Source organism: Nothoprocta perdicaria, unplaced genomic scaffold, assembly GCF_003342845.1.
Source record: "Nothoprocta perdicaria isolate Ctin4 unplaced genomic scaffold, notPer1 scaffold_76, whole genome shotgun sequence".
Taxonomy (NCBI): domain Eukaryota; kingdom Metazoa; phylum Chordata; class Aves; order Tinamiformes; family Tinamidae; genus Nothoprocta; species Nothoprocta perdicaria.
In genome coordinates this window covers 2,033,553-2,049,578 of record NW_020456043.1, presented here as the reverse complement: position 1 = coordinate 2,049,578, position 16,026 = coordinate 2,033,553, and the positions used below count along the sequence as shown (strand labels likewise).

The following is a 16,026-nucleotide window of genomic DNA, read 5'->3' as shown; positions in this document are numbered from 1 at the left end:
ACAGCCCTTCCCTCAGCACCTCCCCAGCGTCGAGGACGGGCATTTACCTCAGCCCCCAGCTGCTCCTGGTCTTGCTCCTCCTGCACACACAAAGAAAGGAGACTCAGGGAGGAAATGAGCACCCGGTGCTTCTGACCCCCTAGAGAAGCCGGACTTGTTCCTGTGGTCCCCGGGAAGCCACACGGGCTGCAGAAACGTCACCCGTTTCACGGTGGAAGCCTCTGGCTGGGCGCACAGCGATCTGGGAGGAGGRCCTGGCTCCTCGCCCCTGCGCGGGCAGCGCTCGGGGCTCCCCAGGTCTGCTGCCAGGGTGAGGGGCAGCCCCCCGGGGTCCCCGCTCCGACACTGCCCRGTGCCTCTCCAGACCCATGGGCCCCCGTGTCCCGGCACAGGGCCCATCGCTCTGCCCAGAGCCCCAAAGCAGCCGCCGCTGCTGGGCCTGGCTGGGCGCAGAGCCCGCGGGCGGCGGGGAAGGGCGGCCGCAGGGAGCGCGGCGGCCGCGCTGACCTTCTCGTCCTGCTGCTCCTCCAGGGCTGGGTCGGGCGCCTCAAGCAGCGGGACGGCGGCTGGCGGCTCCTTGCCCGCCGCCGCGCCGCGCTGCGCCGCCCGGGGCCTCTGCTGCGCCTTCTTGGCTGGCTCTTCCTTGGTCTTCCCCTTTTTCCCTTTCTTGCCTTTCTCCTCCTTGCTCGACCCTGCGGACTGCAGCCAGGCAGCGGGATGGTCAGAACCAGCTGCCCGGATGGCCACAGCTTGGGGAAGACCCAACCCCTGGCACTCACCCCCAGCAGCTTCATGATGAGCTCCCGGTCCTCCTCATCCTGGTCCTTGTACTTCTCCTTCATCTTCTTCATTTTACTCTGAGGAGAAAACATACCAACAGCTTTAGAAACAGGGACCTCTGAAGAGACTTGCACTCATGAGCACCTAAACGCTGTCCCCACATGCACAGATTCCAGGGCTGCTGCAGCTCTTTCTGAACAGCTCGCACCAACCTAGGGATTATTTTTCAGACAGGGAAGCACAGGGTGCTCGATGCTGACAGAACAGCACCTTGAAACCACCAGCAGTGGTTTCTGGTTTTATATCTGATATAAAATATCTGATTTTAATCTAACGCTCCAGGCAGCTGTGAGTGAGTGACCACAAGCTGGAACTACTGCCTGCCTGGGAGAACGGGAGCCCATATTCCACAGGGAAGCAGCTCCAGGGGAAGCCTGATCCCTGCCTACCTTCTGGCCCCGCTTGATGGGCGGCGGGGCTGGCAGCCCCTTGGTGCTGTTGGGCGCAGCGGGATGCTGCATCTCCGTCTCTTTCTGCTTCTCCTCAGGTGGCTCCAGGTTCTCAGGGTCATTCTGCTGCTTCTTCTTCTTCATTTCTCTATGGAAAACAAATGACCAGTCAGCACAACCCCTCCTGCTGTGGCTGCCCCTCTTTTGCCAGCATCAACCCTCTGCATTTGCCCCCGCTGAAACAGAGAAGCCCTCACCTCCTCTCCTTGGCAGAGAGATGCCTTCGCCCCTGCACCTTGTTGTCACTCTGAAAAGCAACACGTGGTTAAAGAGCAGCAGGTCCTGGCAGCTCACACTGCTCTGCCAAACATCTGAGCGGGGCCTTACCAAGCTGGGGCCTTCCTCCTTGGGGACAGTTTTCTGCAGGGATCTGTTGGGAGATGGAAATAGAGCCTGGCAGCTCAGGACAGCACTTCCAACAGCAGGGGATGCTCAGCAGGGCCCAGGCTGCTGAGGAACCCAGCTGCTCCTTCACTTGCCTTTGCGACTGCAGGTGCGACAGGTCGATCGTCGTATCCGGGTAGTTTATCTCCTCCTCCTCCTCCTCCTTCACTTCACTCTTTGGCTCTGGATCTTCCCCTTCATCTTCAGATCCTGCACTGTCCTCTTCCGAGCCGCGCTCCGGCGCAGGAGGCGTGTTTCCCACGTCCTGCTCCGGGTCAGCAACGCCCCCATCCCAATTACTCTTGGACATGGCCTCTGCGTCCTCCGGTGCCTCCGGACACGCTGCCCTCTCCTCCTCGCTGCTGCTGTCTCCTCCCTCTGCGAGGAGACCCCATTTCCCTCAGAAACGGCACCGCACAAGGCCCCGAGCGCGTGTGCCCGCGGCGCACGCAGGGCTCCAGCTCCCCTCATCCTACCCAGGAGCTCCAGCTCCTCGGATGCCAGCTCGCCGGCGCCGCTGGAGACTGTTTCCAGGTCCTCGTCCTGCACTTTGACCTTCCGCTCATCCCGGTGTCTCCAAACACAGCTCTCGTCCACCTGACAACAGAGGTGTCTTTAGTCAGGCGGTGCCACTGCCGGGGTTGCTCATTAGCCTCTGCGGAGAGGCACCCACTCAGCATTTCATTATTTCTCTTTGTACATTTCCTACATTCCCAGGAGAAGGAAACTAAGCCAGAATTTTTAAACCTGTTCTGGCAACTTCAAAATTAAGCTGATGAGGAGAAGCACATAGCTGCATAGCCAGCAGTCTCCCACCAAACTTTTTTTTTTTTTTTTTTAATTTTCAATGCTTCAAACATATATATTGCATGCACACATACATATAAACATATATATTTATAAAAAATCTAGCATAGATAACAAAGTTCCCAGTGTATGTCTGCTTTAAATGAATGCCAGCACAAACTGGAAATGCAAAAATGGAAATGAGAGGCAAGTAATTTTCATTGGCTAATATTTTATGTGATTTGTCCCAGTGGGAAAAGTAGTAACTGGCAATGTACTGGTAAACAAAAACTGGAAAATAAGCCTCCTACAGCTTGAGCCCAATTAAAAGAAACAGCAAGAGCTTCACAGATAAAGCAGTACCTTAAACAAGAAGCTAAACCCCATCATCAGATATGAAGGAGGAAGAAAGTTCTTCTTCCCTGAAAAACAAAGGCAGGTTCCCATAAGGAAATTTAAGGGTTATGTTAGATATCTTCAAAATTCATTTTGATTAGAGGTTTCAGGTTACCCAAAATTGTAACTGGAGCTTGTTGTAGCTCTTGGGTGACAACAAAACTTGAGAAACACAGAAGGAATGTAGCTAATGGTCTCCTGCCCACTGCCCCTACTCAGCCAGCAGACGCTCTGCAGCTCTCTGAGGTCTGGTCAAAACCACCCCGAGCAGATTTTGAGAAGAGCAGCAGCATCTGCCACCTGCCACAGCGACAGGGACCGTCTCTGGTGATTGCCACTATAGGACAGCACAGCATTTCCAGACAAAACACTAATGTCAAAATCCCCCTACTTCCTCACGTCTCACCTCGAATCATGAAGCTTCCCGTGGTGAGGTACTCTCCCGTAGGCGCAGTTTTCGAAACCTGAGAACAGCMGGATATACTGTAAGGAACATCTTTTCCCAGAAGACCAGCCCCACTTCATAACAGCACCAGCAAAGGGATATTCAAGCAAGCTGCACTTGTGGGAACAGCTTGGCAGCTGCAGTATCCAAGGGCTCCCTCCTGTCTTTTGTATGATGTTTTCCTAACAAACATTTCACTTCAGTCCCACAGTGCAGGGCTATGTTTTGTAAGTCCTGCATGAGGAGCTGGGTTACTCAGGAAGCTGGAACAACTGAAGGCTTTGCAGCTCTAGTTCAATGTTATCTTGCAATCTTTACGCTCACGCTGCTCATAAGCGAGACCAAAGTTACTGTACAGGCTATAACCCTGACTGAGAGATTAAAGCTTGTTTTTATTAAAGAGAGGAAGGGCTTGGTTTTGTTTTTAGTAAGAGGCCAAGCTTGCAACGTTTCCTCAGCCACGCGCGTGTCATGTCAGAGGCCACGTAAGCCAGTGCACAGAGCCAAGGAGAACACACAAGGAATGATATCCAAAAACAGGAGCCGCCTCCTGGAGTTGCCCCTAGGATGCCCTGCTCCGCAGTCCCRCTTCGGCCGGCCTCTTTGCTCACCTGGTGGTGGAAGACCCACCAGGCGCTGGTGACGACGCGGGCGTCCCAGGCAGCGCTGTAGCACAGGGCCATGGTGCCGGCCTCCGTCAGCGTCCGCGGAGGGACCGTCTCACCTGCAACGGCAGCACCCAACACATCAGCACCCACAACGGGGCTCCCCAACTCCCACGTGCTCCCCAACCCGGCGTACGGAGCCTTCAGGGCCCCCGGGCAGAGACAAGGGGGCCCTGGCAGCACGACCAGAGCTCCACGCCACCCACCTGTTGGGTTTTTGATGACGCAGCTTGTGGCTCCGTGGAGATCGGCGTGCACGTATATGTCCCCTGGAAGAAAAGGGACACTTCTGGTAACTGCACAGACCCCTGGGGGATGATTCCCCCTGCCTGTGCTAAATGGACATCTTGGCTGCAGAGAACCAGGTCCACACCAAACCCTCCCAGCACACACAACTTCCAGGACTTACCATCACTAAAGCCCTCTCATACCTAAGACAAACTAGACAGTCCCTGTCACGTTCTCCTGGTACCTCTATAAAACCAGAGAGGCGGATACACAGCAGACTTGCCTGATCTCAGGTACCGCTTGACAATCAATTCATTCTGCTGTTGATCTCTCCCAGCGATAATGAGGTAATTCTCAGAACTAACAAACCACAGGAACTTCTCAAACCTGCCAAATTGCATCAATACATTATGTGAAAAACAACCACCACTAARACGACATTACAGAGGCAATTTTTGTTCCAAGCTGAGAACACCCATCTTACAACTGCTGCTTATAAAACACTCTGCATCAAGTTTYGCATCCATCAGCTGTCTACAGCATGAAAACAGGGCATGGGGCAAATGTCACATCAATGTCAGTGACATTTTGAAAGGACATGACAAGCATTGTCACCACAAAATTCAGCTTATTTATTTTTATTTTAATAATTTTGTTATTAGACTACAAAAAGAGTCATTTTAAAAAAATATCTACCATTACTACTTCCGAGATGTGAAGTTGCCAGCCAGTAATAGTAACAGAGAGTAATGGAGAGTAATAGCAATAGAGASTAATAGTGAAGTTGCCTATTTTCCTAGCACATCTCCCTAGCTCTGTTCAAGGCAAAAAACTTCAGCTAAACTGCAARTCTGTGTCCACAGTGCTTTTGAACTTGCACATTCACAACACTTCAGACAATGACAGTGAAAATGTACTTGCCAATAAACTTTTCTTGCTTTCTGAATGGTGGTAACTGTCTGGACTTCTTTCAGTGTCTGCTTCGTCTTCTTCTCAGCCGATTTAAATGCCTATTTAGACAAAAAACACGATCCCAGGTCCTCAAAACAGGAATCATACAGATACTAAGCCAACAAAAGGATAGTTAGAAGGAAACTTCTATTTTTTCAAACTGCAGCCTCTACAAACCGCTATGCGCAAGCAAACATTCCTTTCATACACATATAAAACATTAATTCTGAAATATTTATATTTTTTCACTCTGTATAGCAGGTCCCTGAGAAGACCAATGGAAAACCTTGTGGCCAGATAGCTGGTAACTCTCCATTCCTGTCTCTCCAAGTCCTGGTCTCACACTATCCCAACCAAGTGTTGGGCTATCCCAACAGGGATATCCCAACAGGGCTGCTGATGGAAACCAGGAAAACAGTGGGAATCTGCAGCCCTCTACTCAGTGATCTTAACAGTCCAAGAAATTACATGTCCCTGTTTGGCTGATTTTACAGTCTCCAGACTATCTAGACCTGTCTGAATTTTCCCTTTACCAGTGATGGGGGCTTCACTTTTAAACATCTTTGGAGATCAAAAAGAAGAAATACCTTCTCTGCAGCTTCTACTGTCTTCTGCGTTTTCTTAGCTGCATGTCTTTTGTGATCATAATACCTGTGAAACAGAAATCCATTTACCTCTGAAATCCTGGCACATCCGCTCATTTCTAGGATGTACTCATGGTTTTGGGATTTGTAATAAACATTCAGTTTTGATAAAGTAATTTTTAGGTCAGACTTTTGGTTTAATCTTCACCTGAGATAAACAGACAAATGCAGTAATTTCCCTTCTCGGATGCACAGAGCCCTCCACCTGGGTCACTGTGTGACAAAAAGCCRTTTTGTTTCATGGGTCTCTGTGCAGAACTGTCCTCAAAATTAAATTAATATGATAGCAACAGAGAATCTGCTATACAATAGTAAGATACAGTTCTGGGACCAGGAAAATACATATCCTATAGCCAAGGACAAACTATCTATTTCAATTTCTAGCTTTTTTTTAAACAAAAGCTACACATGGGGCCTTTCCTTTGATGTTATCACTACTATAACCTGCAAGCATAGAGAAACTTCTATGACCAAAGCACATTCACCATGAGCCTTACTTTTTGGCATTGGCATATGCAGACAAGCTGAGATCAACATCAACCAACAAAGGCTTGTTTTTCTGTGGTTTCTTCAACTGTTTGTTTTTATTCTTTTTCTTTTTTCCTTTTGTTTCTTCTGTTTCTTCTTTTTCTAACTCAGCATCCTCCTCCTCCTCTTCCTCTTCAGATAACATGTATGGGTTCCTAAAAAAAACATGACATTATAGGGTAAGAGAACTGCTTTTTTTTTTACCCTAGCACTATGCATTTGTACTTCTCTTGTGGAGATTGAAAAAAGGCAAAAAGAAAATCCTAACAACATTTTTACTGGGAAGTTTCAGGAATGTCCCAGGTTGCCCTATATGCAAGAGGATTCTGTCTTAGACTCAGTCAGTGCTTTGGGGAAAAAAGTAAATAAAATAGATAAAAGACATTAAAAAAAATGGATAATAGAGCCGAAATTTTCCCATCCAAGGACGTGACATTTCCCAGGGCAACTTCTTTTTCTTTTAAAACCTCCAGTCACCAAGAGATGAACATCCTGCTATCAAACGAAAGAAAAAAATGGGCTTAAAACACAGAACATTTCTCAAGATCTCTTCTCATAAAGTAAGAGAGGGCCAAACGTGAGACCTTCTACACCTGATTGTCATGTGAAACGAGGGCAGGTACCTTATCATACAGATTTGGTCAACATGACAGCATGGCAGCAATTTAAAAATCTCAAAAAAAACTCTCTTCTGCTGTCTTCAGAGAGGCATACTGAGCACAGAGCAGCTGGGACTGTATTTCCTGCTCACCAACGCATTAAACCCTGCTCAACACAGCTCTGCTGAGTCTGTGTAGCAAAGGGTGGTGGAGCAGCATAAAATAACGTTTCTCATAAAGGGAAATACATCTCCACAGCCCTTTGTACTAAGGACGCACAAATCAACATTCGGTGGATTAATTAATCTGTGTGATCAGCAAAGGGATTATTGTTCACTTATTTAAGTGAGTAACTATAAAAACACCACAAAAACAGTCTGAAGTGAGACTGATGTAACACATGACTGTCAACACAGAACTGACTCGTGATASCAAGTTAATTCTGGAATATACCAAGATGATTGAAAATAACTGAACTAAACATTCCTAAGTTCATTTTCTCTTATSAGAGCTTTCATAAAGGAGTCTTTAGTTATAAAACAGGAGTTTTCACTTCCACATCTTTAATATTCTGATACACTGTCGAGYGCTCAAGTTACATAGGATGTCTCTCACCCTCAGTGAAGGACTTGGGTATGCAAYTTATCATTTCATAGAAGTTTTAAAGTCATCCTAGGTGCTACCTCACTGCCAGGTCTTTCATCAGGACTCCTCCAGGAAGCAGGGAGCAGCAACAAAGCTTGCAGCTCACACCAGCTGCATGTTCTTCTCATGTTAATGTAAAAAAACATGAATAGCTAAAATACCAGCACAGAAACTAAACAGACAGCTGTCTGCTGCAATGCACTCACCTCAGCAGCATGGTGATATGATTTGTCTGAAGCTTTAACTCTTTGATTGCACTTGCAACAGGGTCCCCCTGTGCTTGAGCTTCTTTCACGATTGCTCCGATCTCTGTCCAGTCTATCTGGTTGGCCAAGGCGCTGCGAACCACCTGGATGGCTCTGTCAACTACCTCTAAGTTCATTTCTACGAGTTCTCCTTTTATCTTATCTATTTCCTTATGGAAAGAGAGAGAAAAAAAAAAAGTTTATCACCATTCAACTTAAATGCAAACTCAGCAACATTTTTAAAGATAAAAGTCGTAATATTGGGTCAAAAGCCCAGAATGGTAYTAAAGTCATCACATGGGGCAATAAYCAACTCGACTCCTGCAAACAGAGCTCTGCAAGAAAGTCCCCAAGTTCCTGCAAGGGAACAGAGCCCAGGCAGCTCCCCGAGGGGCTGCAAGGTGCTTGGGGCAAGGAAAGGCCTTGCTTTGGGACCAGTGCTGAGCGCAGCTCTCAGGACCAGCAGGTGCAATTGTTTAAGAAATATTAGGTAGCTTCCCAGTTAAAAACTCCAGGCCTACCTGGGCTTGCTGAAGAGCTTCTAGCCTGTGCTCATGATCCTTACGGACATTTTCAAGTTTCTTCAATGCTTGTTTTTCCTTCAATAGACAAATAGGATTTAAAAAAACAAAACAAAACTCAGCACAGWATTCCAACTAAGAAAAATGCAACTGCATAAGGGATGCAGAGAAGTTTCCAAAGATCTGCTCTCCGTGTTATTACTTGTATTCCAAGCAGAACCAACCGCTGCATYGTACAGCTTGAAACCTGCTCTGTGACCATCACTGATTCAGCATTTCCACTGCAAGAATAAGTAAATGACTCCTCTAGCCCAAGCTARGTGATCCAAATGCCCTAAAGAGGCATCTGAAGCTCAGAGAGCCCCCCCACAGCTGCTCTGCTCCTGGAGGAGGACATACCTGCTGCAACGCCTTCAGATCAATCTTCTGCCCCTCTAACTTGGAGTAGAACTCATCTGCTGCCTGCAAGACAGAGTCATGTTTAAGGACCTCCAAGGTGCACTAACCTGTACCACCACCAACAGAAGAGGTTCTCCTCCTGAGAGGTGGGGGCAAAAGCATTAATAYAGGAATCAGAAGCTAAAGCAAGGTTCAGTGTCATCCTTCGTTTCACCTCGTCGCAAGGCAAGATCAGCAAGACACTCAAGACATCTCACCTTAAACTGGGGACTACTGATATGAGTAAATAACTTGATGGACTGGAATCCTTATTCTGTGTTAAGGAGCCCTAGTGGCAGAAGGAATCTGCAGCTTCACTCAGTGTATTCTTCAGACTAAACTTCTTCAGTTAAAAGCTCTGTCCACCCTGAATCCCAGCTGCAAAAACTGCTAGTTTGGAGAAGAACTAGAAAGCAAGTTTAGGAACTACTCCAAGTGTGGTGCAACAGCAGCCTGATACTGTGCTTAAAACAAGTGGAGAGGAAGGTTTTAGGCTGCTTAGTCCATTGATGCCAAGGAGATAACAGAAATCCGGACAAGAAGCAGGACAGGAAAGTGAAATGGCAACTCTGGAGATGAAGGTTAGGAACAACACACAAGGAATGATTAGAGACAATGTCAGCAAGCCAAGGAGCAGGAAGGACAACCCTCAGGGAAATACTAAACCARTTGCCTGAACCTGTCAGAGTAGCTAAGGGAAAAGTACCAATGTGGTGACTGTTGGTCTCCAGCCACAACTCAGCTTCTGCACTCCCAGTGACAAGTGTGTTTGGCCAGGGCTGCCCAACARGCAGCTCCCGGGCAGGCTCAGTGCAGGTCTGCGGTCGGCGCCGCGTTCGAGCTACAGGATCTAACAGAGTTCACAAGGTGACACTGCTCAACAACAGCCTCCGGGTCCTAATCTGCTTGGCCTTTTCTGTACAAAACACTTATCCATCAGATTAGCTACTCTTTTCCAAAATCTGTGTTTTCATTAATAACTTCAGCATTGTATTTTAATTGCGCTCTTTAGCRCCAGTCTATTAAAGCACTTAAGTACAGTTTCAGCAAAAGCACTGTACCTTATTGAATGAGTCAAATTCCAAGTACGGACATTTTGAATGTTGAGAAAACAAGAAAGGATGAAATTCCTCATATCTGTAAAATACACATTTGATATTAACACCTGAAAACTAATTTAAGTTACACAGTCTAGTAGAAAAGAGAGAAAATACTTCAAATATTTACGTGTAGATATCTTCTGGTGGTTTATCTGGTTCCAGGCTTGGCTTTTTCTCCCTTTTCTGGATAATATAACCCTAAAATAATACATAAACGTGCAATCAGCATTTGCCTTTGAAAATGACCCCCCATCCCCTGATCTTGGCAGAACAGGAGGGTTTTGGTGCTAAACCTACTGATCAGCACAAGACAGTAACTCGTTACAGAAGGGAGACCTTGTAGCACTAGCAAAGGTGACTGACTGAAGGAAGCCCTCATCACTTGCCCATCTCTGCTCCGATGCATCCCAGCAGAACTGCTAAACTTCTCTTGCAAACCYCAGAACCACCCTGCAGCTTATTAACACACAACAGTGTGTTTTACATGCAGAACAGTGCTACCTGCTATAGGGGCACACAAGCAATTCTGTCAGGACCTACAGAATCTACACGGGAGTTATTTAACTGCTGCAAAGGAGGCAAGGAAGCAATTTTTATTCCCCATCACTACCTGGAAGCCAAGCGTAGAGAACACAATGGCAAGGTGGTGACAGGAGCAGCAGGCACCTGCTGAGCAGGACCTGCCCCCCAGCTTGATTCTGCAGCTGCTGCATAGCAGGTATCCACACTGAGACCCACCTTGCCACTGAAGTTGTCAGTTAGTGTCATATATTCTTCTGCTTTCTCTAAAGCACCAAGCACTCTTTCAATATTTTCTGAAGAGAGAGGTAGGAGAGGAAGAAGATTTTAAAACATCCAGAACAAACCAGTATTTTTATGTAAACGTAGCAAAGCAACAAAAATACCCAAGCAAATGTACATCCAATTACTCACATGGAGCAGTCTGTCCAACCTAACCATATCAACAGGAAGCTCATGTTATCCTGAAATCGTGGGAAATACCCTAAAAGCAGCATTCTGGTACATCTCAAAAATAAMAACCCACATATCCTTCACCATTGGTGCTTATTACAATTACTGTTTTCTTTTAACAGGAATCTCATGATACATATTTCCACTTGCGGAATTTTTATTATGAAAAAATATGTATTTTGATACATTTTCTCAAATTCTGTTAAAATAAAAACATAGATATGCTAGGACCTTATAAAAATAAAACTATGGAGGCCAAGTATAAGCCAGGAGCTGTGAGAAGTTATTTGCTTGTTATAAAGTCATTTTACTTCAGCACCACAATGTAGCAGTAAGATGCAAAAAGTCATTTGATTTATGGAAAAAGAAAAGCACCCAAAGAAAATAAGACTATGAAAAAAAATCTATTCTGACTTTACTATCCAAATCCAAAATCCAACTACCCAAACATAATATCCAAATCCAGAAAAAAGTAAAGCTGCTACTTTATCAAATCCCTGCTACATCTGCCATAGCTTACCTGCAAACTATGATGCTAAATAAGAAGGTTTATTGTAAAAACACCCCTCTCCACAGCCAGAGTTCATCTGCAGTTTAATATAATATCTCATTATAAAAGCATTTAGATCATAACAGAAGTCTGTAATCGTAATATTCTTATATACACAATTCAAGAGGTTTAACAAGAACAAAGCTGCTCTCCAACATAAAAACATTACAAAATGTAACCATATGGTCTGAACATAAGGTTTAAGGATTAGTTACCTCTTTGGAAAACAAATACCACAGAGACACAAAAACCACGAAGCATGTAGTACAGCCTTTAGAACACTACCTGCTACATACCTTTCTTTTCTGTATGTTCATCTATTTTGACATAACCAGAAAATCCAGCTTCTATAAGGCAGTGCTCAATGAGGGTGGCTCCATAAGCTATAAATAAATAAACAAATAAATAAATGGAGAAACAGCTGGGAAAACCATTCACAGCAAATTCCATATTTGCATAAAAACCACAGAAGTGCTTTGATAAACTAAGTCCATGAAACAAGCCCAAGTCTAGAAAGGTTGGGTAGAGTAAGGGAGCTCTGTCCCAGAAGGCAGCAAATTCCAGCAGCGGGGAAAACCGGAAGACCATCACTCCCAAGCGGTGYGCTCAGAAGCGCTCGCTGGCCGGGCACAGCAGCCAAGTCTCAGCATATGGCTGGCAAAACAAGGTCTTAAAAACCAAATGATGCTGAAATCCACGTGGAACTGGKCAAGGTCTGGAGGAGAATGAGGATGTGCTTCATCTAGGCCAAAAATGGAATGAAAATTTTTAAATTGAAACAGGATAGGGAGATAGGAAACTCGACAATGATGGAAAAGCATCTGGCTTGGAATAAGATATTACAGAGTGTGAACTCAAACAAACTCGTTATCGTCAAGTAAAGAACTGAGGAAGAGCTGGCAAAGCAAAACATGTAGCGTGAGGGACAGTGGAAACGAGTGCAGTCCCATTCAAACAGGGTGAGGACGACACCACAGAAATGCCACCTCCTCCAAAGACTAAACATGAACTCTACAAGATGGGCCAATGGAAACCAAGTTTAGTTGATAACAAGCAAAGCAGAAACATGGAGGAAGGAAGATAATCACTACAACAAGGTGGCACCAAACTTAGAATGAGAAAAGTGACCCACAAAAGGGATCTGAGAGTCCCACCAAACTAGCAAGGTAAATGCCTGAACGAGCACTCTAATCACAAGAAAGCAAAAATCAAGGCTTGCAAAATCAAGGCTTGCAAAATCAAGGCCATGAAGCATTAGGGCTAGAGAATCACCTGCCTGAGCAGGGCTGCTGCTCACCCTAATGAGCAGAAGAGCCGAGAGAATGTGCACGTCAAAGAACAACTTGGTCAGATTTCAAGCACCCCAGTCCAGCTGGGTAGATGGGCGTCAGCACCAGGACAYGGGCTGAGGCTCAAGTTTTAGACATTATCAGTAACTCGTACGAGGCAGCTAGTCAGAGAGCTCAAGAGAGGAAAAGCTCTGATTTGCAGGATCAGATTCAAGTACCACTGTTAGGGAGCTACTCTATTTACCAGGCAGCMCTGCACTTGATCAAAGCAGCTAAACCTGGACAATAAACCAAACTTATTGTTCAGACTCTGTCACACAGGTCAAACCTGCTTCTTTGGACAAGAATACAAGGGACACTCGTGCACTTTGCCYGGCTAACAGAGAACACCCTGAGGCACAGGCAGATCATCGCAGCATCACCACATTGATGCCCATTCCAGGACCAGCAGCCAGGCACTTCCTAACAATACCCTTGCCCCATCTCTTACAGCTCCCCCTCAGCACTGCTAGAGACAAAACCCTGGGCAAATGGAGCTCGAGCAGAGCTATTCCCAGCTCCTCAGCACCCTCCGATTGTCRCAAGGCCCATGTTTCCATGTGGTTAGCTTTGAATTTAAAAGATCTTATCTGCTCTCAGAGTCTTAGCTTTTTTGTTGTTTTTCAAACATATATAAAATCAGAACATCATGAACAACTCCCTCTCCCCCCTCAAAAAGACTGAAGCTGTTCAAATTTGCAGTACTGTCTAAACTTCACACACATTGTAAAATTCATTTCGTAATGGAACATGATTACTTACGAAGATGGGGGTTAAGAACCCTCTTCAGCTGTTCCCCTTTGGGTGCATTTGATATTATTTCAGTTAACCTAGGAAAGACAATGCAGAGTTGCTATTCCAAAGAATGACAAACAATCAGTTTTATTCACTGTCTTTTATTGATTAGAGGCAACAAGACATTTTCACTTATATTAAAAAGTGCAAAAGGGCCTGTAATATATGAAAAGACTATCCAAGGATACACCACTATTCCCAGCCCAAAGCAATCTCGATTTATCTCTACACGTACAACACCTAGTTACCTTTCCAAGGTCGGCAGAGGTGCAGGCGCTTTCGCAATGTCAAGCGGGTACCGTTCCCGGACGGCGAACCTGACATCATCGGCCTCATCCGTGCGAAACCTCAGAATGTTTAAAATGACATATTCGTGGTCCGTGAGGACAATGTTCCCCTGCAAGCACCGCAGGTGACTGTTAGCAAGGGCCGTGTTCGAGTGCCCTCGCACAGAGCACACACGGGGGCTTTGTGCCTACCCTGTCGTAGAGCTCGATGATGAGGTGGTAGGCGGCTTCGTCGCTTCCAAACTGGAAGTCCACGATCCTGTCGATACCCAGCTGGTTTACGCTGACAAGTCTTCTTGTCTTCAAATGTTTCCGACACTGTCAACAGAGAAAATGTCTGAGACCACAAAAATATATCTAGCCYGTGGTTTAACTCTGAAATACATCTGCATTTTTCCTCAATAGTCCCTCCCGTGAAATTCTGACCACTCTTTACTTACTATAGACAAATACAGAAAARACAAAAAATGCTGATCTTAGTACTAAAGTGATGAGACAGCTCATAAAAAGCAATAATACTCTGGATCACACTGGAAATATGATTGTTTTGAATTGTTATTTTTGCCATTAAGAGCTGCTATTTGTATACCTGACTTACTAAAAATAAAGGTCATCTCTATTGTCTGAGCCTGCGAGGAATGAGTTAAAAGATCAAAAGTTTCATCGTTCAAAGGGAACCAGGATCACCCCTGCACCAACACATGGTGTGGAAAGATCCTTAACAATTTTTGCTGACCATTTTAATTGAGCTCCATGCAGAAGGGAGCTAAGAGGATCTGTACAATTCAGCACTCAGACTGCATCCCAGCAGATCTACCCACAGAAACACATCCTAACAGCTTACACCAAGACCTGAAACACATCCTAACAGATTGCACCAAGACCTGAGATGCCAAAGTCCAGCACTTTGTTTAATACAAGGTGCTGTGCCTGCACAGTGTCAGCAAATCTGGACAACACAACTGCAGCCCTAAGACTGGACTGAAGTGCAATTCTAAAAGGTGTGGGTGACCAGGAAACATTTAAGAGACTAGTTTTGGTCTTTAGAAAATTACATTTCTATCATTTCTGGCACTGAACATCAATGACGTGACTCCAGGTCCACATTTGTTCTTTGTTTTCATTCATTTGCTTGACCATGACCCATGAGGCAAATCCTTTCACTGTTCTCTTGTGTTTTCTGTTTCTTAGGAAAAACACCAATGTTGTTTTCTACCACTCACGTGGGTTTTTGGAAAGCAGACACAGGCCAACTTACCTTCATCGCAAAGCCAGAGGGCATCATGTTTTTTGGCCACTCAAACTCCGTTGTGTGAATGCGTATGCCAGACTCCAGCAGCAGCGTGGCCTTGCAGTCTGGCCTGTTCACAAGACAGAGGTGAGCAGCGGTCATGCCCTGCTCTGCACCAACAAACACCACCACCTCCCAAACCCCTCTGCAGCCAGGACAACAAAAGGACACCCTCATTTTAAGGCAAACGGACAGGGCATCTGCAGGAAAGATGATCAAGCAAAGCACCCGCCGGCAAAGGGGGAAAACATCCCCAGCCCAGCTGAGCCGAGCAGAGGGCCAGCCCAGTGGCTAACACGACACAAGGCTGCCCTCCCGCTTGGCCGGGACACTGGCACCGCTTGTGCGGGCGCTGCTCTACATTCCTCCAACTCCTGCCCTCCTTCCCCGCAAAGGGACCGACCACATCTGTGCGGGTTGGTTATTACGGCACATCTGGCCTCGTGGGTATTTTCTGTGGCATTCTGCCCTTTTCACAACAGCCTGTGCCATAYGCTACCTGCTAAGAATTTCCAAAGAAATGATCATGTTAAATTCAAAGAGTAAATTAAGTATTTTCTCTGGAAACTTGTGGGAAAAGACCGAGAGCCAGACATTTATCAGCATAGAATTAAATATATATATATATACACACAAAGAATTTGATTTTCATATGTAAAGAAACAGCATAAAGGAACTGGTAGTTCTTACTTTTGCAGGCGGATAAGGTAAGTCTTGTTATCCACATCATACACATTGTTCACTCTCATTCCCAGTAAGCTGCCAAAAACAGACAAGAAAACAGGTCCTTCGGGGAACGGGACACACGAATCACACGAGCATTAGAGAAAAWCAGACTATCTGGGGTTATTAAGGCACAAGTAACAGTGAAGTGAGGAGTGGCAGCCCGGGGTGGCAAAGGGAGATTAATGGGATGAGATGGATGGGACAACCCAAAGG

General features: G+C 45.9%; 1 protein-coding gene across 1 annotated transcript in view; it reads right to left on the bottom strand.

The window, feature by feature from the left end:
* The window catches only part of NEMF (nuclear export mediator factor), a 28,055-nt gene that overhangs the window by 2,335 nt on the left and 9,694 nt on the right, over window positions 1-16,026 (bottom strand). The window contains exons 3-30 of the mRNA XM_026051500.1: window positions 15,778-15,846; window positions 15,055-15,157; window positions 13,989-14,114; window positions 13,758-13,906; window positions 13,477-13,544; window positions 11,683-11,769; window positions 10,603-10,679; window positions 9,992-10,062; window positions 9,826-9,901; window positions 8,726-8,788; window positions 8,327-8,404; window positions 7,767-7,975; window positions 6,286-6,471; window positions 5,732-5,795; window positions 5,115-5,203; window positions 4,477-4,580; window positions 4,172-4,234; window positions 3,912-4,024; window positions 3,262-3,319; window positions 2,823-2,881; window positions 2,150-2,270; window positions 1,769-2,051; window positions 1,617-1,659; window positions 1,487-1,536; window positions 1,230-1,377; window positions 780-857; window positions 508-699; window positions 48-80 (exon numbers count right to left, since the gene is read on the bottom strand). Coding sequence (XP_025907285.1) covers window positions 48-80; window positions 508-699; window positions 780-857; window positions 1,230-1,377; window positions 1,487-1,536; window positions 1,617-1,659; window positions 1,769-2,051; window positions 2,150-2,270; window positions 2,823-2,881; window positions 3,262-3,319; window positions 3,912-4,024; window positions 4,172-4,234; window positions 4,477-4,580; window positions 5,115-5,203; window positions 5,732-5,795; window positions 6,286-6,471; window positions 7,767-7,975; window positions 8,327-8,404; window positions 8,726-8,788; window positions 9,826-9,901; window positions 9,992-10,062; window positions 10,603-10,679; window positions 11,683-11,769; window positions 13,477-13,544; window positions 13,758-13,906; window positions 13,989-14,114; window positions 15,055-15,157; window positions 15,778-15,846 — 2,860 coding nt within the window. The remainder of the gene's footprint in view (window positions 1-47; window positions 81-507; window positions 700-779; window positions 858-1,229; window positions 1,378-1,486; window positions 1,537-1,616; window positions 1,660-1,768; window positions 2,052-2,149; window positions 2,271-2,822; window positions 2,882-3,261; window positions 3,320-3,911; window positions 4,025-4,171; window positions 4,235-4,476; window positions 4,581-5,114; window positions 5,204-5,731; window positions 5,796-6,285; window positions 6,472-7,766; window positions 7,976-8,326; window positions 8,405-8,725; window positions 8,789-9,825; window positions 9,902-9,991; window positions 10,063-10,602; window positions 10,680-11,682; window positions 11,770-13,476; window positions 13,545-13,757; window positions 13,907-13,988; window positions 14,115-15,054; window positions 15,158-15,777; window positions 15,847-16,026) is intronic.